The sequence below is a fragment of the Aristolochia californica genome, unplaced genomic scaffold, assembly GCF_029961685.1.
Source record: "Aristolochia californica isolate CCGP_79_NKW_82.1479 unplaced genomic scaffold, dmAriCali1.0.hap1 SCAF_6, whole genome shotgun sequence".
NCBI classification, from domain to species: Eukaryota; Viridiplantae; Streptophyta; class Magnoliopsida; order Piperales; family Aristolochiaceae; genus Aristolochia; species Aristolochia californica.
Genome location: NW_027182257.1, coordinates 4,096,556 through 4,121,106, shown reverse-complemented (window position 1 = coordinate 4,121,106; position 24,551 = coordinate 4,096,556). Strand labels below are relative to the sequence as shown.

Here is a 24,551-nt window from a genome sequence, read left to right as displayed (position 1 = left end):
ATTGCAATAAAAACTGAGAATGGATAGCATGAAAAAATTATGAACACACTCCATTTTGGAAATGATGAGTTTAGGGTTTAGGGTTTAGGGAGACAATCCATTATGAACACAAAGAATGATGAAATTTAATGGAGATAATGAATATGAACTGATCAAAAGGATTAGAACGAGAGTTAGAAGCCATCACTAAAGGAAGACAATTGGACAAAATTAAGATCCTCAATTTTTTTGAAAATAAACAAATTTCTGATGAAAGGAATGGCAGTGAAGAAAAATAATAACAATGGATTGTCCAATTAGTGAAGAGGAAAAAATAAAAAAAACAAAAATTGGGGCTTTTCCCCAAATCGAATTTCGAAATAGGAGAGTCCATTTTTTTTGAAGATGGTGATAGCTTTATTAAGAAAAAAAATAAAGAATACATCATACAAGGGAACAAAATCCCTAGACTACAAAGTCCCAATGGAAACCTCAGAAGACTCCATCTATTGCTAGAACATCTGACAAACTGTTAGCTTCTCGTGGAACATGGGAGAATCAAAAGCTCAAGAGGCTGTAATGTCAAATATTTCATCAGACATTTGACCCAACATCCTAGGAGGTGCTCATTTCTTGGATATCCAAGAGATAATATTCACTAAATCACCTTCAAGTTGCACTGGATATTAGAATCTAGGAAAGAGTTTGAATGAAAATATTTAAAAGGATTCTTCAAAAAAATATATATATTTAAAAGGAATGGTCAGATATTAGCAGTGATACCATAAAGGAAGAGATCCAACTCTAAAGCACAAGGTTAGATTTTAGGAGCCCAATGTGAGACAACACTCAACAGATTATGTAAGAGATTCACTGTTAATCTGGCAGTGATACCATAAAGGAAGATATTCAACTCCAAAGCTCAACCTTATAATTGATGAGCCCAATGTGAGACAACTCTCGACAGATATTGATTAAAATGCACTGTTAATCAATCTACAATAATTTGAACTTATATAGAGTCCCATAAGGGCCCTAGTTGTGCAACATGTGCCTAATATACAGTACCATGCAATGCAAAATCAGCCTCAGATGCCAATACAAACAGGTGGAAGGCACATTTATAAGATACTTTTAGCTTTTATTAGCTTCTTCTATTATTTAATAAGATAAAAAAAATTCCTCAAGTTTGATTTATCTTCCAGCTAGCTACAAGTTAAACCATAGTTTAACTTTTCCCAGTGCACCAATTTCTTTTAATCAACTAAGGTTCCATGCAAGACACCTTGCAAAATAACTGTCTTCTCATACACCAAACATCTTCTAGACACGAACTGAAAAATTATAAGCATTCAAAACGACCAAGATGATAAAGTTAATCCAGTAGATGAGAGAATCAAGTGACACTGAAATAAGACTGAGATCCAATAAAAATTACGATCACAGCACCCATTCAAGTACAAAATTCCTAAATAACTTATCTAATAAGATCCACTCCAAAAAACTTAGGATATCTTGCATTGGATATTTATTGTTGCAAAGAACAAGTTACAGGAAGATTTGGTTTACCAATCATTCCACCTCCAGCAACATGTTGTTTCAGGTCACCTGGACCCCCACTTCCACTTCCTAACTCGCAAGGAAGGTCCGCATCACCATACTTTGGACCACCTTCACTTAACCTCCCATTGAAAACACCTAATCCCCCTCGTCCTCCATGTCCTGCACCACCTCCAACTCCAAATCTTGAATATGTTCCTTTTCCAAGACCTTCTTCACAGCCTGTCAAAGTGTCCCTGATTTGGTCAGAGAAAAAGGTATACAAAGATAAATACAGGATAAAATGCAAGGTGTAAATCAATAAACTCAAATATGTAAACTATAGATCACCTAGTTCAGATGCACTTATCATTCCGCCAGTCTCGATAGTAACAGTTTTTGATCTGTGGATGTGAATAATACTTCCTTTTACAAGACCACTAATAGTAAGGTCTTCGACCCGACATATCTGCCAGAAATTCAAGCCTTTAAAATTTGAGTGTATAATGAAGGTAAAATTAAATAAATAGTTGCTGGTACTCGAAATGTGTTGAAATAGAGAATGGAAAAGCATACAACTCTCTAACAGTAAGACGTTTCTGGCTCCTGAACTCACTAATTGAAGCATTATTGATTGCCTTTTCTTTAAACAAATGCATCATCGACCAGGTCCATTAATTGAAAGAAAGATTTAAAAAAGTTTAACATTCATATTTTGTTGGATGTGACACAGGTTTGAGGTTTAGTTAGCAACACAATGGAAATGAAGAGGGAGAAGCATAATTTGATTTCCGTTGACATATTATTTTAGAACTTTACACCTGTGAAATACAAATAGGAAAACTAAGGTACATAAAACAGATGAAGCACTGGTAACATATAATAGCAATGACTTCTTACTTGAAGTGTAAATGACAATGAATTGTTCACATGACAATCTTCTGGAGGAGTGATCAATTCCATTGGGCAAGCTTGATTCTCGCAGTGTGATTTAATATCCCTGGCAAAAAAGACATTTAAATTGTTAAGATGGATGTAACAAAAAGGAATTGTTTAAACCATCAATATAATATATTGCTATATGACAAACGAACTCACAGATTATTATCATTGGCATCATCCAATGGCGCCTGCAGCAACGAACCTGGTCCAACCTAACAAATGTCCAAAAAAAAAAAAAAAATTGATTTACATGAAAAAAAAGAATCTATGTACAAAAGAAAGTCACTAAATAACTAAGAGAAGAAGATATCTTATCTCAAAGGCCTTGTCCCAACTATATCAAGGACAATAACTACATCAGACAATATCAGAATCTGCTCTATCAGGTGTTATTTCCATTTCTAGGTCAGCCTCTTTATCACCACTTTTTTTCTCAGAGGTGCAATATTAAATCAGCACAAATGACAAAACAGTCTGAAATACACTGCCTGACAGAAGTTGCTCGTACTAAATGCCTTCACTTAAACTAAATACACCCCTCTCTATTTAATTAAGTGATTCTGAATAAATTTAAAAAAATGCCCCCCACTTAAAATTAAATGCCTTACCTCCTTACATCTCCCATTCTATACATCCTATGTACATGAAACTTGAACCGTAGACATAATTAAACATAGGGAACAAGATTACATAGAAATATAAATCTACTGATAAGGTGAAATGACCAAAATACCCTTGAATTTGTTTTCCATCATGGGTATAACTTTTTCATCAGCCTCCACTGGAACCCTCTTGCGGAGCATCCCATGTACATAATTTCTGCAAAACCCATTGATAGAACCCTCTTGTGGAGTACCTATCTTCTTCAGCTAAGTGTAGGGAAAGGGTGAAAGAGGGAGGCGTAGTGGCTGGAAAAAATTAGGTGAAAGTTATTGTAGAGGAGATGAAGAGGTAAGAGAAGAGAAGAATGGCTAGAAAAAATTAGGTGAAAGTAATTGCAGAGGAGAGGAAGAGGTAAGAGGAGGGAAGAAGAGTAGAAAAGAGTTGAGAAGATAAGAGAAGAGAGGAGAAGAGATGAGAAGAGAGTAGGCTCGTGAGGGAGAAGAGATAAGGGGAAGGGATTTAGTAGGGAGAGAGGAGAGAGAGGACCAAAGAGGATAGAGAGCTCGAGGAAAAAAGACAAAAGAAGTGAAGACGAGAGGAGAGTGGAGCTAAGACACGAGTAGGGAAGAAAGGGGGTGGGGATAAGACAGTAAATAATAATTTAACGGTTTAAGGTTTTGCTTCCTTCTTTTGTTTATAATTTCTCAAATACATCAATTAGGAAACTAGAACTCCTAGTAAGATACTAATTACATCAAATAGGAAATTAAAACTCCTAATAGGAAACTCCAACAAAGACTCACACCTTCTTTTTGGATAAAATGGTAGGTCTTATAACTCGACACCACAATCGTCATCACCTTTGAATAGCAATCATATATCCAAACAATCGGGCCTTTTATGAGAACAACAAAGTGATTCTTATCTCAACACTTCCAGACTTTTACGAAGACTCACACTTTAAACATGACTTTCTAATCTAAGACTCCCTCTTTTGGCCAACTTTTGACGATTCAACAAAAAATACCTAAACTACCCCTAGGAGGCTGGCACCCCCTCTCCTTCTTGCTTGCTACCCAAGGCATGATACAATATTTCCCTTTAACCCCTCTTGATATTACTCCCTAACTCCTAACTTTAAAAAAAGTCAGTAATACAAAAATTATGGACTCTATCACTCACACACGTGAGGATATGTCAGTTTTAAAATCCATATTTGGGTGAAGGAAGAGGAGACAATTGAGAAAAAAAGAGAAAGGAAAAGAAGAAATTTTTGAAGAGCCTGAAAGGATTCATTGGGAACTGTGCACAAATTCCCAGACTTCTTAAATAGGTGTTTTGAGTTACAAATAAAAAATGCCCCCCTATACACTTTTTTTTTTAAATGACCCTATACACTTAAATCTCCTTATATCTCCCTAACTGCACATCCTATGTACATGAAAATTTAACCACCAATATAATTTAACATGCAAAACAAGATTACATAAAGAAAATTAACCACTGAAGTGGTAAAATGATCAAAAGACTTTGTGAGTGTAAAATTACCAAAATACCCCTAGGTGTATTTTCTAACACTCCCCCTCAAGCTGGAGCATATATATCCAGGAGTCTCAGCTTGTTGCAGAATAATATAAATTCTTGTTTGCCAAGGGCCTTTGTGAAGACATCTCCTAACTGATCTCTGGACCGAACAAACAGAGTCGCTACCACCTTTTTCATCACTGCATCTCGAATAAAGTGGCAATCCACTTCTATATGTTTAGTCTTCTCATGGACAATTGGGTTACTTGCAATAAATATCGCAACCTAATTATCACAAAACATGCTCATCAACTCATCCTCGTTGAAACCCAACTCTCGTGAGACCTAACCCACATCAACTCACTGTCTGAACCATTGCCCTATATTCAGCTTGTGCACTAGACTGGGCAGCAACATTTTGCTTTTTACTTCGCCAACAAACCAAATTCCCTCCTAGGAAGACACAATATCCAAAGGTTGATTTTCTGTCTAGTTTGGACCCTACATAGTCTGCATCAGAGAAAGCTTCTATCTTCATATGATCTTTAGGTCTAAAGAAAAAACTTGTCCTTGGTACTCCTTTCAAATACCTCAAAAATTCTTTGTGCAGCTTCTAAGTCTACTTTCCGAGGATGTTCCATAAATTGGCTCACTACACTTACTGCAAAAGAAATGTCATTTATAGTAATTGTTGCCTAAATTAACTTTTCCACTAATTTCCGATACGATGTCCTGTCATTTAATTCATCACTCTACTCATCATGGAGATTATGTCCCACTTCTATTGGGGTATCAGCTAGCTTGACTCCCAACAAACCATACTCTTGAAGCATATCTGTGACATACTTACGTTGTGTCATCACAACGCCTTCTTTACTTTTCGCCACTTCAATGCCCAGAAAGTATTTCAATGGTCCCAAGTCTTTAGTTTGAAAATGTGCAAACAAATGAGACTCGGTATCCTCTATATCACTCCCAGATAATATAATGTCATCTGCATAAACCAAAAGCATCACAATTCTAGAGGATCTCTTCATCACAAACAAGAAGTGATCACAATGACTCCTCAAGAACTCCATAGATACTACAACCTGGCTGAATTTTTCAAACCAAGCAGTGGACTCTGCTTCAGTCCATAAATCACTTCTTAAATCTACATACTTTATGTGGCTCCCCCTAAGTAACATATCTTGGAGGTTGCTCTTATACCTCTTCCTCCAAATCACCATATAAGAAGGGGTTTTTAATGTCCAGTTGACGTAGGGACCACCCCTAACTCACTACAACTAAGAGCAAAATACGGACAAACGACAAACGAGCAACAGGCGAAAAAGGTTTCAAACACATCAATACCAAAGGTCTGAGTGTACCCCTTTGCAACCAGCCGAGCTTTATATTGCTCAATAGAACCGTCTATGGAGTTCTTGATAGTATAAACTCAGCGGCAGCCAACAACTTTGGCCCCAGATGGTAGATCACATAGTTGCCAAGTGTCATGATCTATCAAAGCATCCATTTCAACATCCATAGTATGCTTCCAATGAGGAGACAAGAAGACCTCCTGCACTGAAGAAGGGATAGTGCAGGTAGAAATGGACAAAGCAAAATTTTTATAGGAGTTAGATAATGAACAAAAAGACACATACTGAGATAACGGATACCGCATACCTTTACCTTTCCTAACACCCTTCCTGAGTGCAATAGGAAGATGTACATCATTACTTCCTAGATCTCGAGGCGAAGTAGAGTTATGGTCCAGTGAAAGAGTCGGTGGTGATACTTCTTTTTGACATTTATATACTTGTAATGGTTTCTCGACAGTGACAGTTTGTGACAGTCTAAGAGCTCATCGACTGGTACAAGGATAACTGGTGCCAGTTCAGGTGAGACAACAGGATCAGAAGGTAAAGACACAAATGAAAAGAATGGTACATCCGCAAAGAAAGTAACATCAACAGATACAAATGGTTTTCTAGTGGACGGGCAAAAATATTTGTACCCCTTCTTTGTTCAAGAGTACCCCAAAAATACACACTTAACTGCTAGGGGAGACAACTTATCCTTGGAAGAGCCAAATACATGTGCAGAGCGAACACATCCAAACAAGCGGGGAGAAATAGCAAATAATGGCGCAGATGACAAAAGCAGCTGGATAGGAATTTTTCCTTTTAACACAAACGAAGGCATTTTATTAACCAAGAAACAGGTTGTAAGAACAGCATCACCCCAATAAGGCTTGGGCTCATGCATAAAGAACATCATTGTCCTAACTACCTCCACTAAATGGCGATTCTTACGTTCAACTACGCCAATTCTTACGTTCAACTACGCCATTTTGTTGGGGGGCAAAGATACACGATGTCTGATGAATAATTCCCTGATCTTGACAAAAGACAGAGAATTTATGACTCATGAACTTGAGGCACGCAAGTTATGAAACGAAGCAGCAAACTGGTTTTTTATTTCATTGAAGAAAAGTGTGAGTATATCAAAAGCCTTAGATTTTTCCTTAAAAAGGTAAATCCAAGTACACCTACTAAAATCATCGATAAAGAAAATAAAATACCTATGACTGAAGTGACTAGACACAGGACAAGGACCCCGGATGTCTGAGTGTACAATCTCAAATAGATGGCTGGTTTTATGAGATGAGACTGAAAACGAACTTTTGTGATGTTTGCCTAGTTGACACGACTCGCACTGGAAAGAAGAATTAGACGGAAAGTGTGGAAAAACTTCAATCAGTTTTGCTGTAGATGGATGACCTGGCCGCAAGTGCCACTGTAGAGGAGAATTTGCGGTATGTATCGCCTGAATACCATTCTGCCGATGGTTCTCCAAGTAGTATAGCCCATCTCTCTCACGAGCGGAACCAATCATCTTCCTCGTCGTGAGATCCTGAAAAACACAATGATTAGGATAAAATGTGAGGGAACAACGCATTGACTTGGCTAGCTGACTAACCGACAACAAATTTAGAGGAAAGTTGGGAACAAAAAGCATTGAGTGAGGAGACAAAGGAAGCAGGAGTAACATTGCCTACTCCTTGAGCAAGAGAGATAGAACGATCAGCAAGATTAACATGTTTGACACACACAGACTCTTTCAAATCGGAAAACAATGACAACATATCTGACATGTGTCTGCAGGCTCCTGAGTCAAGAACCCAAGATAGTGATGAGTGAACATGATAAGCTATCATACCTGAGTCAACACTAGTAGAACTAGGAACTGGATGCAAACATGAGCTACAAATGTTGAGGTCAAAGCAACAGAGATTGGGCTAAGCAATTTGTTGTTGCTACTGTATCAATTGTTGCATCTCATCTAGAGCACCCTGTGTAACCGACATAGAAGAATCTAAAATCCCACTTCCACTATTAGGATGGAAGTTGCACAAGCTTAGCTTGGTTTTTGCTCTCTAACATACAATCTATTAAGTGTCAGATGACATAGCACTCTTGCATTCATGGCTTGTTTGGGCTAAAGTTGTATATTATATAAATTTGATGAGTCTCCAAAGCCAAATTTCTTATACGTAAATTTTCTACAAGTAATTCTCTCTCTCTCTCACTCTCTCTCTTCAATGGGAATGGCTTGAAGAAGATGTTGAAGTGTTGAAATCTCTAGTAGAAGTTGGTCTAACGTGGTTCACCAGTTAATTTAACAAGATGTTGAAGACAATTGAATAAGGTCTGATGGAAATGTGGTAGTACCCAAGAGAGGCATTTGTAGTCATAACAGTAACTGGGAAGATAAACTAAGAGGGGAAAAACTTCAGATGGTTAGTTATTGAATGTTCATTCTCAGATGCAATTTCTCGCTTAAATTAGGGAGTAATTTAAGATTCTTTCCATTTTTCATGGCAATTTGACTGCCCTAACTGTTAGAAAATACATCCAGGGGTATTTTGGTCATTTTACTACTTCAATGGTTAATTTTCTTTATGTAATCTTGTTTTGCATGTTAAATTATATCAGTGGCCAAATTTTATGTACATAGGATGTGTAGTTAGGGAGATATAAAGAGATTTAAGGTTTATTAAGTGTATAGGGGCATTTTTGTAATTTTTTATTCAAAACACCTATTTAAGAAGTCTGGGAATTCGTGCACTGTTCCCAATAAAGCCTTTCAGGGTCTTTAGAAAAAAAGTCTTCTCTTTTGTCCTTTTGCTCTCAATTTTTTCCTCTTCCTTCACCCAAATCTGGATTTTTACATGGTATCAAAGAAGTAGATCGTTGTTGGGAGCATTCTATTGTAGATTCATTCCATTTTTTAAGAGGACAACCTGCTAGAAGGAGAAAAATTGTAGGGTTTGATGATGATTCATCAAAGTTATGTTTTTTTCTTCTTTTCCTTTAGGGTTACTAGTCTTTATGAATCATTGAAGCATTTTCTACACTTAAATTGCCCCAATTGGGTTCCTAACTGGCTTTTTTGAGATCTATGTCACCCAACCCAGTGTTGGATGCCTGCATCATCACCCAATTGATGACGTTAGCCCTAACTGTTACCACTTTTGCATTATATTGGTTGAAATAGTTGTGAATTGCTGGTTATTAGATTGTTGAAGTGCGCATATCTTATTTATGTGCCCTAACCCTAATTTTGTGACTGGGACCCACCTTGTTGATAAATCTAGAAATTGTCCGGAAGCTTAAATTGATTATTTTATGATCAAATACCAGTATTATGGTAGAGACAAGAGAAGTTTATACCCCGACTAGAGTAAATTTTAGGTTTGATGGAAATGATACCATCATGATTACTTCATAAAAATTGACAGGGTCTAATTATCTTAATTGGGTTAAGTCTATCAAAATGTATCTGAAGGGTAGAAAAAAGTTGAAGTTTATCTGAGATGATCCTCCAGTGCCTCCAAATGATGATTGGGAGGTAGAGGACAATCAAGTTATGACCTGTGAGACAGCAAAGGCTATGTGGCTGTCTCTAGAATCTTTATATGCATAGAAGAGTAATCTCACTCACGTTTATGAGTTGTATACAAACTTTTTTGGGATGAAAAGAGGAAATCGAACTGTCACAAAATATTATAGCACATTCCTTGGCATATGGCAGGGGATCAATGTATATCATCCGTTTACTACGAATGAAAATGAGTCGAGAAAACATCAAAATAAGCTGCTTGTTGCAAAAAATTTGGATGGCTTAGGTGCTGAATTTGAAGTTATTAAAGCCTAGGTGTTAGCTTCAGATGAAATCCCTACTCTCTCTACCACTTTTAATCAGATTATGAGGGCTGAGAAGATTATTGTACCTAGAACAGGTAAAAGAGGTAAGATAATGGAAGCCACTACATCATCCCCTACAGATTCCTCTAGAGGTAGAGGTAGAGCCGAGGTAGAGAATGTGGTGATGGTAAGTCAGAAAGGAAGTGTGTTCATTGTGGTAGAAATAATCATTATTCTGACAGATGTTGGGTTAAGTTTGGGAAACCTACATTTATAGGTAATTTTAGCCTACTTATAATCTACATATACTAATATAATTTGTTTTGCATGCACTCTTTTTTTGTTAATGGAAAGAATCCCACATGAGTTAAGAATTGAGAAAACGCCGATGGTTATTAGTTTAGAAAAGGTTTACTAACTTCAACATAGTATAACAACAGGGTGTTTTTATGGAGATTTGAACTAAAAAAAAAGAGAGAGAGAGAGAGAGGCGAGAGGGAGGCGATTTGGCCGATTTCGGCCGATTTTGGAGAGAAATTAACGTTACGCGTAATGTGCGCCGTTAGCTTCGATTGTGCTAACGTGCGCGCTTTTAAAAAATGAGCCGAGATCTTTCTCTGATCACTGTCCCCGTGGCCGATGACCAGAACCCTCGACGGCAGACTTCCGGCAAGGATGCCAACTCCTTCTCCGACAGCGATCGATAGACAGAGATTGACTTTCCGAGAAGACACAGAAATTCCGAACCAAAAAAACATCAACCCAGACGCTAGGAAACCTTGGATCTGCCCTCAGACAAGCCAACGAAACCTCCTACGGAAGATTTCGAAGCCAGCTGGAAGACGATCTCCCGACGAAAGAAAAGGGACCCCCCTTTCCGTTTCAGCTACAGAAAAAACAGATTTACAATGGAGAAAGTAGCTCGGAGCTCCGGACAGGTGATTCGCATCTCCTCTGCCGTCGGATCGAAGATGTCCTTCATCTGTGTCCCGATGGAAGCCGCTTCAAGCTTCGTCCTTCAGTTCCAACGAGTCAGAACGAAGCTAACCGAACCCGTGATCTTTGAACACGGGACTTGATTTTCTTCCTGTCGGTGAGCTCCTTTCTGTGACAAAGAGAGTGTCGTGTCGTCCATCGGTGTGGCACAACAATGCTCGCGAAGATCTATATTCCCGAGGCCACAAACTCGGGATTTGGCTGGAAGGAGTTCGAAGAAGCCATCCGGAGCAGACTCCAGCAAGGGGAGCCCCTAGATCCAGCGGCACCACCCGAGCCTTCCCCCTCCCCTTATACCAGAGCCCCATCAGCGACAAAACACTCCTCTGAGCCCATTCCTCTCCCCCCCCCTCCCCCCTCCTTGGGCATAATCGGGATATCAGAATCCAGCATACTTCAATGGCTGATTGATGAGCTTCACCTCCCCTACACACCCAGAATTTCCTACCTCAATCCCCATTCCTGGCTTGTTCACTTTGAAACCCAACAAAAGTCTTTTGCGGCCCTTGCTCTCACACCCCCTTGGGCATCATCAGGATATCAGAATGGCTCTCCTTGACTCCTTCTAGTCAATTTGGGCAATGGGCTACATTCACCGGCCTCCCTGCGGAACTATGGCACAATGAGGTCTTCACGAGCATCATCTCGGAGTTTGGTGACATAATCGCTCTAGACCCCCTTACTGAGCACTGGCATAGTCTTGATGAGGCCCGGATCCTCATCAATCCTATCCATCCTTGCGAAGGACGCTACTTCCAATGCATTATGGTGGATAATGCCCGATTCTGGATTCGTATTGAGTTGGCAGATATGCAAGATTTCAGAAATGTGACCTCGAGTCCTACAACTAAATCCAGAGATTCTCCACAACTTGTCTCTTCTCCCCAGAAGATGCATCCTGAACCAGCCAGTCTTACAGTTGGCAATGACTATATTCCAGCTGCCTCCTTGGTTGTCCCTCCCTCCAGCCTGCCATACCACCCACCCACCAGTCCATCTCAACCCATCACATATACTATCCCTGATAGAATCTATTCCACCCCCAGATACCTACAGCTGCCATTCACCTTACCCCCCCACCCCCCAACATTAAAAGCCCCACAGGCCTCCCTATAACCCCATCCCACAGTCCTCACACCCCTCAAACCACCACTCAAATAATGAACTCTCCCCCTCGATATTCCCACCCCAAAATTCCTCCTCCTCCCCTTGCCACCTACCAGTCCCGGAATAGAGGTCATCCGAGACAACTTCTCCAGGATGGTTCCAGTGCTACTTCTAGATACCCCTGCAATCCAAAGATAGGGGACTTATCCTTCCAGAGACGGGAGAAAGAGCTCAGAAGTATGCGGCTGCTCTTCAGATAGAACAACAAAAATCCGACGCAGAAACCTGGGCACAGATAGTGGAACTTGCCAAGGCGATGGACACTGTCTACACGGAGCCCCCCAGGGGAGATAAACACCTGTCTGAGAAGTCCAAGAAGAATACTAGTGATCCATGATCATTATCTCTTGGAATGTTCGAGGAATTGGATCTGTGCATCGTCGTGCCGCAATTCAGGATCTCCTTGCCTCTACCAAGGCAAATGTTGTTATCCTTCAAGAAACCAAGGCAATTTCTCCACTCCTTGGATATATCCATGAGTTGTGGCCTCAAAAGAAGTCTGGATGGATTTTTGTGGATGCGATTGGATTGGCTGGTGGCATTCCGATTGTGTGAGGCACTAATACCATTGAGGTGATCGATCGTTGTTGTAGCACAGTCCCTCGGAATCAAATTGAGAGACAAAGGATCGAGGAACATTTGGTGCCTTGTGGGTGTGTGTGTATGGTCCTACTAGACACCACGAGAGACACCTCTTCTGGGATGACCATGTGAGGACTTGTCAGAGTTGGCCCATTCCTTTGATGCTTGCAAGAGATTTCAATGTTAGCCGCTTCTGCCACGAGAAATCCCCGCCCTCCCGGAGAATCACTACCTCCATGAGGCTATTTGCAGACTTTATTGGCAGCTAGGATCTTAATGAGGTTACCCTATCTGGGAAGACCTTCACTTGGTCTAATGGCAGACAACCCCCCGTCCTCTCCAAGCTTGACCGCTTCTTAGCCAACAACAAATGGCTTCAGTTATACAGCAATGCCACAGGCAAAGTCCTCAATAGGGTTGTTTCCGACCATTGGCCGATTATGGTAGATACCCACTTAGCCATTTAAATCTAGAAGCCTCTCTTCCTCAGAAGCAACTCAGAGATACGCCCTTCAAGGGCAAATGCAATCATTCGCTCATAGTGAGCTCGTGCACTGGAAGCAGCGTGCAAGATTTAAATGGCTCGTTGAGGGGGATACCAATACTAAATTCTTCCATGCAGTCACCTTTGCTCGGAGAAGAGCCAACCGCATCACCCGCTCAGCTTCAATGGTGAGAGCACCTCGGATCGATCCCTTATTTCAAACTCACTGGTGAACTTTTTTGCAGAATTATACTCTGATGGCCAGCTAGTTCATCCTTTCTTCGAAAAGGTTCATCTCCAGGCTATTCCTTCGGCCGCAGCTAGTCTCATCGAGCTCCCTTTCTCCAAAAAGGAAATTGAAAAAGCAGCATTGGGCCTTCCTTTGGATCGTGCTCCAGGTCCGGATGGTTTCAATGGGGAATTCTATCGCCGATGTTGGCCTTTCATCAGAGACGATATTGCCTGCATGGTCCACTCGTTCTATCAGCATGGCATCAAATATAGGGGCATCGAAGTTTCGTTTATTGCCCTCGTCCCTAAAAAAGAAGGGGCAGAAATTCCTTCTAACTTTCGGCTGATCTGCCTCACCACCGATGTTGGCCGTTCATCAGAGACGATATTGCCAACATGGTTCACTCGTTCTATCAGCATGGCATCAGATATAGGAGCATCGGAGCTTCGTTTATTGCCCTCATCCCTAAAAAAGAAGGGGCAGAAATTCCTTCTGACTTTCGGCCGATCAGCCTCACCACCAGTGATTGCGCGCCTTCTTGCCAATCGCCTCAGGGCAGTTCTCCCTATTGCCATCCATCATGGCCAGAGTGTTTTTATCAAGGGAAGAAATATATTAGACTCGGCCATGGCATGTCACGAGCTCATCCACCATTTTAAGGCTTTAAAGCATCCCAGATTCATCCTAAAGCTTGATTTTGAGAAAGCCTTTGATAGAGTTAATTGGAAGCTTTTGGACACTCTCCTGGGGAAAATGGGATTCGGGGAAAAATGGTGCTTCTGGATTCAAAGTTGCATCTCCTCTGCAAGCTATTTTGTTCTTCTCAAACGGAACGGCTTGCGGTTATTTTAAGGGATCTAGGGGAATCAGGCAGGGAGACCCCTTTGCCCCTTTGCTCTTCAAAGTGGTAGCAGAATACCTATCATCTTTGATCTGTTCGGCCAAAAACCTGGGTTGGCTCCTCCCCACAACGGACTGTGCAGTCTTTGATGTGTCGATCCTTCAGTTTGCAGATGATACAATTTGCTCTGGCACTATGGATCAGATCCGAAAACTGCGTGTTGTATTGGGACTATTTGAACTGGCTTCTGGACAGAACATTAACTGGAAGAAAACCGCCCTACTAGGCTATCATATTGACTCACCTGTGTGTCAGGAATGGCTGACTATTTGGGGTGCTCAGTGGGAAATTTGCCAGCTACATATCTTGGACTACCACTCTTTGACTCTCGGCCTTCAGCGACGCTTTGGTCCCCCCTTATTGAGAAATTTGAGAAGCAACTAGCTACTTGAAGGGCAAGCTTTTATCTACGGCTAGGTGGCTCACTCTCCTCAAGTCTTGTTTGGCTGGACTGCCAAACTATTTATTATCATTCATGCACTATCCGGCCTCCGTTTGCCATCCGTCGTCGTTTTCTCTGGAGAGGATCGGAGGACACCTTCAGATACCATTTGGTGAGTTGGAAGGATATTTGCATGCCCCGAAATCGGGGTGGTTTCGGCATTCGGCCTACGAAGGAGATGAACAATGCCCCTTTTGCTCAAATGGATCAACATCAAGCATAACAGCCTATGGGGTGATATGGTCAGGTTCTATCTTCAACCTTCGAATGCCTGGTAGAGGGAGGATGGCACTACTCAGCTCCTATCCCCGATATGGAAATCAATTCAAAAGCTCCTCCCAATATTCAGAGATGCAACTTCCTTTCACACAGGCAATAGAAGGACCCTCCTCTTTTGGTCAGATGAATGGTGTGGCCCCCGCCCCCTCTTCGAGGATTTCCCGGGACTCTCTAGGGTGGCAAGGGACCTCTCTTGCTCAGTGGCTGATTCTTGGAGAGATCGCTCATGGAGTCTTACATTTCGCTAGGGATTAAATGATGAGGAAACTACTGCTTTTTGTTCTCCTCTCCAGACTCAGCAGCACTACTATTCGTGAGCATGCAGTTGACAAACTGACATGGAAGCCTAGCATTAATGGCCGATTCACAGTTGCATCCGCCTACTCTCACATTATAAAACAAGATTATAGCATGCATGAGCACAAGGCAAACCTGGCATGGAAGCTCTCAGCGCCTAACAAAATCAAATTCTTCGTGTGGACGGCCATCAGGGAATAGATCCTCACCTCTAACAACCTTCATAAATGAGGTTACACCGCCGCCAATTGCACTTGTCCCCTTTGTGGTGTGTGCGATGAGACAGTCCAGCATGTTCTCTTACATTGCAGCTTTTCATAGCAAGTCTGGATGAAGATATTTCAATAGATTGGTCTCCAAATGGGGCTACATCAGGACTTTTTTGGCACGTTTGAGATGGTAATGGGGATACGCCTTCCTAAGTTGGGCAAGATAATTCTCTTGGCATGCCTTGCGCATGTCCCATGGTGTATATGGTTATAGCAAAACAACCAGAGATTCAAATCCAAGGCTAGCAACCCGGATAATATAGCTTCTCAGGCAGTGGGCCTTATCTCAAGCTGGCTACATTCTAGGAAGGAGTTTGCTTCTCTATCGGGCGTCTCCCTTCGAGAAAATTGGGGTTTGATAGCGCACATGGCGGGGCCCCGTAGGAATTCGATTATGGCCACCTAGGAGCCTCCCCCTTACGATTGCATCAAACTCAATTTTGATGGCAGTGCTTTAGGCTGTCCTGGGCCGGTTGGAGCTAGTGGTGTTTTCAGAGACAGCAGTGGAGACCCTATTCTATCCTATGCAGGGCCGGTGGGTATTGCTGATTCAAATACTGCTGAAGTGAGTGCTCTTCTGTTCGGCCTCCAAATCTTTAAAGAGCGGCTCCATGGCAAGCTGATTATTGAAGGCGATTCAAAAATTGTCATCAGTTGGTGTTCAAAAGAAAGCTCCCCTCCTTGGCGCCACTGGCCAATCACTGATTGTATTGCTGACATTGTATCATCTATTCATTGTAATTGGAACCTCATTCCTAGATCAGCCAATTCTTTGGCTGATAAATTGGCAAAATCCGGAACCTCCCAACAATCTCTCATTGTTTGGGAAGGCTTCCCCTCGTGTAATCTGCTTGTTTGAGCTCTCATAATAAAATTCAGCATCATTTCAAAAAAAAAAAAAAAAATAGCAGGGTGTTTTTGTTCACTTGGGCCAAGTTTATGTCTTGTCTAGTCTGTATATTCATTTATTATTATCCATGTCTTAGGCTTGTTGTCTATTTTCTTAGGCCTGGATGTGAGAGAAAATTTTAATAAGAATTATTCCACGTAGGTTAGAGTTAGGAAAAAGCAGGCGGTTGTTGTGAGGAAAAGACCTCTCAACTTCAGCAAATTATTTTGGGATGGATGTGGAACCCAACTTTAATAGCTTTGTATTTGGCTTGTTTGTGTCAGCTATATAATCCCTCATTCTCAGAACCCGGCTTTTAAAAGAGGACCTTTTTTCCATGGATTTTTTTTTCCTGCAACACTCCACCACCATGATTCTTTATTTATTTGTCTTTCCCTTTTTTCATCTTTATGATTTCACCCTTAGGTTCCACATGACATTAATGTTTCCTAGATTCCATTTCCCTACACCTAATATTGTAGTCTTAATTTCTTCGTTCTCCTTCTTGATTGTAACATGTTTGTTTCATGATCTCTATAAAATAATTTGTTATAACGCAATTCTTAATTGTAAAATAGAAGAAAATTCACAGGATGTCCAATAATTTACTGGAAGCAATACAGATTTATACACGAGAACCTTACATCTATGTTGTAAAACAGTGACAGGAAAAGTCGCTGGCCTTGGATTACATCACCCTGACCACTCAACCTCAAAAGCCCTTGACCATATACTCCCAAGTTAGCATTTGAGCTGATGACAGAATTTTGCTGCCAAAAGGAATGAAATGTAAATGGTTTGTGAAAGAAGAAGATAGAGATTACCGAACTTGAAAGGTTAAGATGATTCTTATCAGCATACCCTTAGAACAATTAGATTCCTGACTTCCAGCACTGAAGTAGCCACTTCAGAATTGCCACCACCATCAATCAGGATCTTGGATTCCCACATAAGCAACATCTTCACATAAATCCTGAATGCACCATACACCTTCATTTGAAAAGACACTTCTTAGACATATAGCGTGAAGAAGATTTGAATCTAACAAAAGAAAATACTAGTAAATTATAAATATGCATTTTAGTGGTTTATGGGCCTGGTTGGACAGCCTGGTCCAGTTTTTCTGTCATTAGATGATACCGATATAGAGGCAGAGACAGTTATAAATAACACTGGACTTGAATGCAGCCAATGTAGGCCACACCCAATTTTTCATTTCTAAAAAGTTAAATTATTTAAAAAATGCCCGTAAATCCCAAAAAAAAATAGACCTATGTCAATTTTCCATTCAAAAATAACAATAGAAAAAAAATCCAAAATTAACATTTTGGGGGGTATAAAAACAAAGTCTCATCATACAATGGCCATATACATGTGTGCTCCATGTCTCAAACTAGTTATCTTAGAGCCAGAGTTGCTACTACAGGATCATAGCCTGACATTAGTTCAGGATTGGAAGATCTCATGCTCGATAGTTAGAAAAAAGCTTCCTAAAACTAATCATTTTTGGATGGACTGGCCCAACTTAACTTTGTAACAGAGCAAATCTAAGACAAACTCCCTTGTGATGATCTTCATGGCCAATTTGAATAGGTTTTCCATGTATTTCGCTAGGTTGTCTCATCAAGCCTATGCATGAGGGAAAAGTTGATGGTAAAATAATAAATAAAAATGAGAAATCTCACTATCTATGGCCACACAAATTTATTCCATGTTTCAAGCTTTAACGTTTGAGAGTGAGAATTATTGTAGTGAGAAAACAATCCAACATCAGCTTGGGTTTGGAAGATCTTGTGCTAATTAGTTGGGAAAAAAACCTTGCATTTCAGCTAATCATTTTGGGAAGAACAGCCAAATTGACCACAACAACAACCATAAGAAGAAATTACAATTTCAGTCATAAGATTTAAAACTATATTAATTAAAGGGTGCACCTAATTTAATGAGGACTCGCTTCCACTTCTTTTTCCTGGATATGAATTTGTACATTATATAACTATTCTTTTTGAAAATTTAAGAATTACAATTTGTAATTTATAATGTACATATGTAAAATTTGCATGCACATATAGCATGTGTTACATGTATCCCTATGTAGATACATACATAAGCAAAAAATGTTGTGCAACAGCTATAGAGCATAATACAAGATCATAATCTATAAGAAACTAGTATGCAGGTCGCCCACAAATGATACTAACCAAAAATGTATAACTAACAAAGAAGATTCCTATATATTATTTTTCTAAAGATTTCTGCATATTTATTTTGGGAAGTCAATTACCTTTATTACTGAATCACTCAGTAGGAGTTCCTCCGCTACCAGTTCAAACTCTGAAACTGGATATTTGGACAATCCAAAACTGATGCTTCCACCATCAAGTAAACTGATTTGACCTCTCACCTTATATGTAAAAGAATTACTTCAGAAAACCTTAACAGATATTAAAATCTTCACTTGAAGGGAACGGTCCAACTAAGAATCAACAGAATAAAAATTTAGAAAATAAAATTAAGAAAGAGCTAGATAGTTGAATGACAGCACAGGCCTTCATAATATAAAGGGCTAGATATAACAGCTGGATGACAGGATGGGCCATTCTATTTCTTACACTAGATTTTCTCACCTTACAACAGTTACTAACACAGCATAAACTAATCTTTTAATAGAATATAATTAAAACTAATTATTCTTTCTTCGAGAAGTATTTAAAACTAATATTAGGACAACAGAAATGCCCAATCCATAATAGTTCAATATTCTAGGAAGAATATGCTCCTAGTAGGTCACCTATAGTTACCATATGTAGTTTAACATTAAAGAGGGGTGCACAACAAGCTGGTGAAATCTAGCCAATCACTAGGAAAGGAAGAACAATGGTACATCAAGTGAGCATATCTTGAATGATCAAAGAAGAGTTGTAACCACTTCAAGTTGGCAAAACTCTATCCTTCCATGATTACTGAAACAATCTAAAGATCCACCAGATGGAGGAATTAAAGTATAGTTCAGTTAAGGATCAGCTGTTGTCTACTGAACAAATGACGGTCCACATCACACCAAACTGATATTAACTGAATTTCATCCCACTTGAGAGGCATTACACACAGAGTTATATATAGTAACCTAGAAATAAATAAACTTCTTTTCTCTGAAACAAACTTAACATACAAAATAATGGTTATACAAACCAACCCATGTACAAACAGGACAGATATTTGAGAAGTATCAAGATATATTACCTGAACTCTGGTCCACACCAGTGGAACCAAAACTTTTGCCTTGCTCTCCACAAAGATATTAGACCAAAGCGGACTTGTAGAAAAGTCCAGCAAAGGTGTTTCGGTATGTGTAGTAAAATTGTCATTACTCACCCTAAGGCTTAGCAGTGTTGCATCAAAAGTGGTACCTGCCGCACCAGCATTTCCAGGACAACCAATACTCTCACCACCTGACACAAAACAGGTAAACCTCAGTTACAAGTAAGACAATAAAAAAGTACGCAGATAAAGTACTCCCATTCGGATTTATATAATTAAATGTGACATGAGTCATCCCTCCTTAGAGTCAGCACTTCAGCACCACCCAGCCCAAGGAAAATCACTCAACTAGGATGACACAAGGAAAAAGGTGATATCACAAAAATTTATTGGGAATAAGTCTAAAGTTAAAGTAGATGAGAGTGAGGTTTTCAATTGAATCATGAATGTCAAGACAACTTAAAAACTTCAACTAATTCACCTATTTTCTATATATAAGCATAATAGATACCACTCCCACAACTTTGAACAGCTTTCAAATGCCACAAGAAATGGAGGTTTCTCCACATTACCAATTTTACAGTCTGTACCAAAGTATGCATCAGATGAAAGTGCACTGCTTCAGTGTTCACTGTAATGTGAGATCATTCCATCAAACAATTCATGATTCTAAACTTTCCAGCAAAACAAAAAAAAAAAAAAAGTGGTGCACAAACCATGGGCTGTGACTTTGACATCTTGAATACTGTAACAATCCAAAGATATTCTTCCACCACCGCCTCCAGCCCATCCCCTACCTCCAGCAGCACTGATAATACCAATTCCTTTCCTGATAATTGAAGTATATAAAAATATTAGAGCCATCAAGTACAACTATAGGCCAAAAATAGTAGTCTTAAGTGTGCTCCTGACTTGCATTATCAAATTGAACTGCAAAAAATCTTTATATATTCAACAAGTAGCCCTTCCATTTTGCTTGTAACTGTCAGGTTCTTTTCGTTCAAGCAATGATACTAACGTTCAACAGAAAGTGAAAAGAAACAGATATGGCAACCAAAAAAATTTTGGTAACTCCCTGCCAGAAGAGTAATGAAATGTGGGCAGACACAGCGTCCTGAACTGTTTGAGGAAAAAAGGTTATTACTACTATTGCTATTTACACTTGAAATCTTCTCATATTCTAGCCAAGAATTAATGATAATTTGAAGTTCAGAATCATTTTGAAAAACAGGCTAGACTGAACCATGGCAGTCCTGAAAGGCAAACATCAAATATAATATGATCATCTCTATAGGAAGGAAGAACCATTCGTCATTTGTTTCAACTGTTGGATAATCATCTTTTCTCAATTTTTTTTTTTTTTGAGAAAATATTTCTCATTCTCATTTGAAGTTTCCAAAGAAGCAGTGGCAGATGACCGCTCGTCTGCAATAGAAACTCTAGAAGCTGTACACAATATTATCCCTCCTTAGACAATAGAAATTAATCCCATGGTTACCCACAGTCCAGTTCCAAATTTAGGCTGTCTATGAGTCTAAGTGCACCACATTAACAGTAAGCAGTGGATTGGGAGGGTTTCCAGCTGTGAAGCTTGGGCTTAAACCTTTCAAGAGTATGAGGTGCAGTGTTTGTGCGAGTAGTCAGTATTTGATTGAAGAAGAAAAAAACACATTGGCAGTTTTATTCAATTTCTTGCATCACAAAACTTTCATACGATGAAAAAGACATTGGAGCTGTATATGATATTTGACACATTCTGTCAAGGAATGACAACATAACATCCACAGGGTCAAGGCTCAGTAAGTTACTATTAAGCTTCACCTATTACAGAGACACAAGTATCTTTACAATTGTATTAACCTAGAAATGGGAAACTACTGCATCACAATTCAAGTACAATATTACAAAGAAACAATTTATGATTTTGAACCTCTGTAAAAAGAGCATGGAACAACATTATGATCATGGTTTATCTGAATGAATTCATTGCACTGAAGGTTTATATAGCAGAGGATATCAAAATAAAAAAAATAAAAATAGCTACTTCAGCACTACTCACAGTTTTAGTGCACGAATAACAATACTTCCACCCGAACCACCTCCACCTTGAGTACCTCCATCCCCTCCTTCTGCAGACACGGATCCTTTCACATACAGGACATCTTTTGCTGTAAGATTGACCCTTCCTCCCCCATCTCCTCCAAACTGTTCATCACCTGATTTACTAGCTCCCTTGCTCCCATAACTCCATGGCTCAGCCAGATTAGTCCAAGAGTAAGAATCCCCACCCCAAGGATTTGTCTCATTCCTTCTCCCACAGGAAGCACCTCGACCTCCATGTCCTCCGCCACCTCCATCATGTCCAATTGGTGTACCACTTGTTTGAGGAGGGGGTGGTCCACCCAGGGCCGTAGTATTTACGGTCGACTTGTCATTCAAAGTTATACTAACAGCTATAACAGTAATAGACCCTGCAACCAATGATGCACCTTGACCCACTGTAATATTTCCTGAAAAGTTCAGGTTTATCGAGCAACTTTTAATGACACAAACAATTGAAACATGTGGAGATAACTCGAGGTCTCCTGTCCCAGAGACATTTAAATCATCTTCTAATTGCAAACTTGAATTCAACAAGCAGGCCGTATCAAAGGAACCGACACCCTTCAAGTCATCACAAGACAATGAACCTGAACTTTTGATAAGGTGAAAAGGGCTCAACTCATTGTAATTTCTCTGAAATAATCCAGAAGTGTTCAGAAACACGGTTTCTAGTTCAAGGGCCTTGTTTGTGCGATAGAGTGAACAAAGGAAAAATATGCATAAGAAGAAGTTGAAGTGCCAACAGCTATACCCATGGTTTTGCATGGGAAGCATCACTATTCAAAAGAGCATCCGAAGTAGAAGTGAGGTGGCTATTTTGACCGCATGCTTCCAGAATTACAAGACAAATGCATCACTCTTTGAACGTATTTTGCTTGATCCATCAAAAGTTCAAAGAAAATAACATTGATCAATGTCCACAACATGAAATTACACAAAGGTGTATCCTTTGGTTTACAACCATCTTCTTCAGCAAAGCACTGTTTCAGCTCAGAGAACAGGTAAACAGTTTCAAGGCAATTGAGAGATCCAATAAAGACGGTTTAGCTGGATGTAATTTTGCCAGATCAAAGTTGATAGCGGCACAATGCAGTGAAGGCACAAAGGAAAACCTGAAAAATAATAAATAAAAATGTCAGAGGAATTTGAAAAGTTGGAGTAGCTCACAAATGTATACATGCTAAAGTAGATTACTGGACAAATAAGTGATTACAAACAATAAAGATAGAGAGTACCAAAACTAATCATAAAAAAATTTACTTAAAAAACAATTTAAAATAAAAAATTTCTTCCATGAGCAACAGGCTATTGTGATTCTAGTGTAATCATGCATTGGTGTTTTTGTACCGTTCCACTACGGTAGAACGAGCCTCTCTCACAATGGGATGCAAAAGGCAAAATCCTATCAGAGAATGTTTTGACCAACTAGCGGTAATTAATAGAAGGTATTTATATCACCCGGAGTACCTTGCATGTCGTGAAGTTTGAAGCCTCAGCATGAAAATCGATCGCAGTGATACAGTAACTTCATCGGAAATTCATGCTCAAACAAATAAAAAAGACTAAAAAAATCGAAGGATGGCAGTTCAAACCGTTCACGATTTACAGCAAAGCAATTCAAGTTCAAGCAATGTTTTCGTTCTTTCTTTTTTTCACGTTTAAGCTACTACTGTTAAGATAAGACTGTAAAGATCCGTCACACATATTTTCAGATTAACATTTCTCAAACAAAATCCTCACCGAACAGAAACGAGTGACTGAGAAATCACCAAACCGGTGCCACTACCACGACATCCACCATCATAATTCATCAAAAACCAGCAGATCGGACCAAACCAGTTTTGAGTTACAGCTAAACAAAGTATCAAACTGGATCGAAAAAGGAAAAAGAACACCGTACCGTCCGCAGCAAACAGCGAAAAAAAAGAGAGCAAAAAAGGCAGAGGATGGTATTTCTCTAGAATCTGAGGAATTCCTCCCTCTCTCTCTCTCTCTCTCTCTCTCTATCACCTTTTCTTTTTTAATTTCGTCCGTTTAGAACTCTTTTCCGTTCCTTCAAATCTTTACCTTTTTTCTCATTTCTAAAGCTGCAGTCTCGAAGCAGTCCAATTGCGAGAGTGTCACCGCTGGCGACGGCCTACGAATTTCCTCTGCGGAATATATAATTGGCGAGAATAGTAGGAAAGTCGCCATTGTTTCAAGCAAAATATCTTAAATGCCATTAAAGCGTCTTTGAGTCGAGTCCGGGAACTGGTGATCCAAGACGAGAGTTACTGTCAATTGTTAAAGAGACGCGAGATTCGTGCGACCTGAAGTGGCGGCTTTCAGTGAAAACTGAAAAACTGTACGTAAGAATAAATTAAAAGAGGAAGACAGAACGAACCCCGACAAATGAGGCCACGTAAACTAAATTAATCGTAATAATTAAGGACGTGGAAAAGAAACTCTTGGATCTCCCATGCATCGGCTGTTGGATAGTTAAGAGTCAACAGCTCATGGCCGCTACTGTCATTTTCTCTTCAAAATATATTACTGTCTTAGACTGAAACTAGCAAAATGGCTTTCTCTATATCAATATAAACTTAATTTACCAAATTACCCTTTTCCCTAATAAATCATCTTTAATAGTTCACGAAAAATCATTTGGTTCAAAACATGTAAAACATTATTTCAGCCATCCGACAATGATCTTACGGTTGAGATAGTTGTTTCGCATATTTTGTACCAAATGGGTCAACCAGCCTATTCCTCTTACAATTGTAAACCGAGTTGATTGGGATTTGAAAAGGAAAAAATCAGGTAGAAGTAGACTCATCTCTTCTATCTTCTTGACTATGGAGAGGTGACTCACCTGAGTTAGGTAACACAAC

General features: G+C 39.7%; 1 protein-coding gene across 4 annotated transcripts in view; it reads right to left on the bottom strand.

Moving 5' to 3' along the window:
• The window catches only part of LOC137935523 (uncharacterized), a 44,147-nt gene extending 20,331 nt beyond the window's left edge, over positions 1-23,816 (bottom strand). For 2 of the 4 annotated variants that reach the window (XM_068780166.1, XM_068780169.1), the window contains exons 1-11: positions 23,422-23,800; positions 21,638-22,793; positions 20,295-20,407; positions 19,561-19,769; positions 18,602-18,721; positions 17,179-17,307; positions 16,962-17,087; positions 2,617-2,672; positions 2,419-2,518; positions 1,870-1,987; positions 1,549-1,761 (exon numbers count right to left, since the gene is read on the bottom strand). In XM_068780166.1, coding sequence (XP_068636267.1) covers positions 1,549-1,761; positions 1,870-1,987; positions 2,419-2,518; positions 2,617-2,672; positions 16,962-17,087; positions 17,179-17,307; positions 18,602-18,721; positions 19,561-19,769; positions 20,295-20,407; positions 21,638-22,455 — 2,002 coding nt within the window. In that variant the 5' untranslated portion in view covers positions 22,456-22,793; positions 23,422-23,800. Of the gene's footprint in view, positions 1-1,548; positions 1,762-1,869; positions 1,988-2,418; positions 2,519-2,616; positions 2,673-16,961; positions 17,088-17,178; positions 17,308-18,601; positions 18,722-19,560; positions 19,770-20,294; positions 20,408-21,637; positions 22,794-23,421 lie in introns of all 4 variants that reach the window. The other 2 variants (XM_068780168.1, XM_068780167.1) reach the window with 2 other exon arrangements.
• Positions 23,817-24,551: the final 735 nt, after the last annotated feature.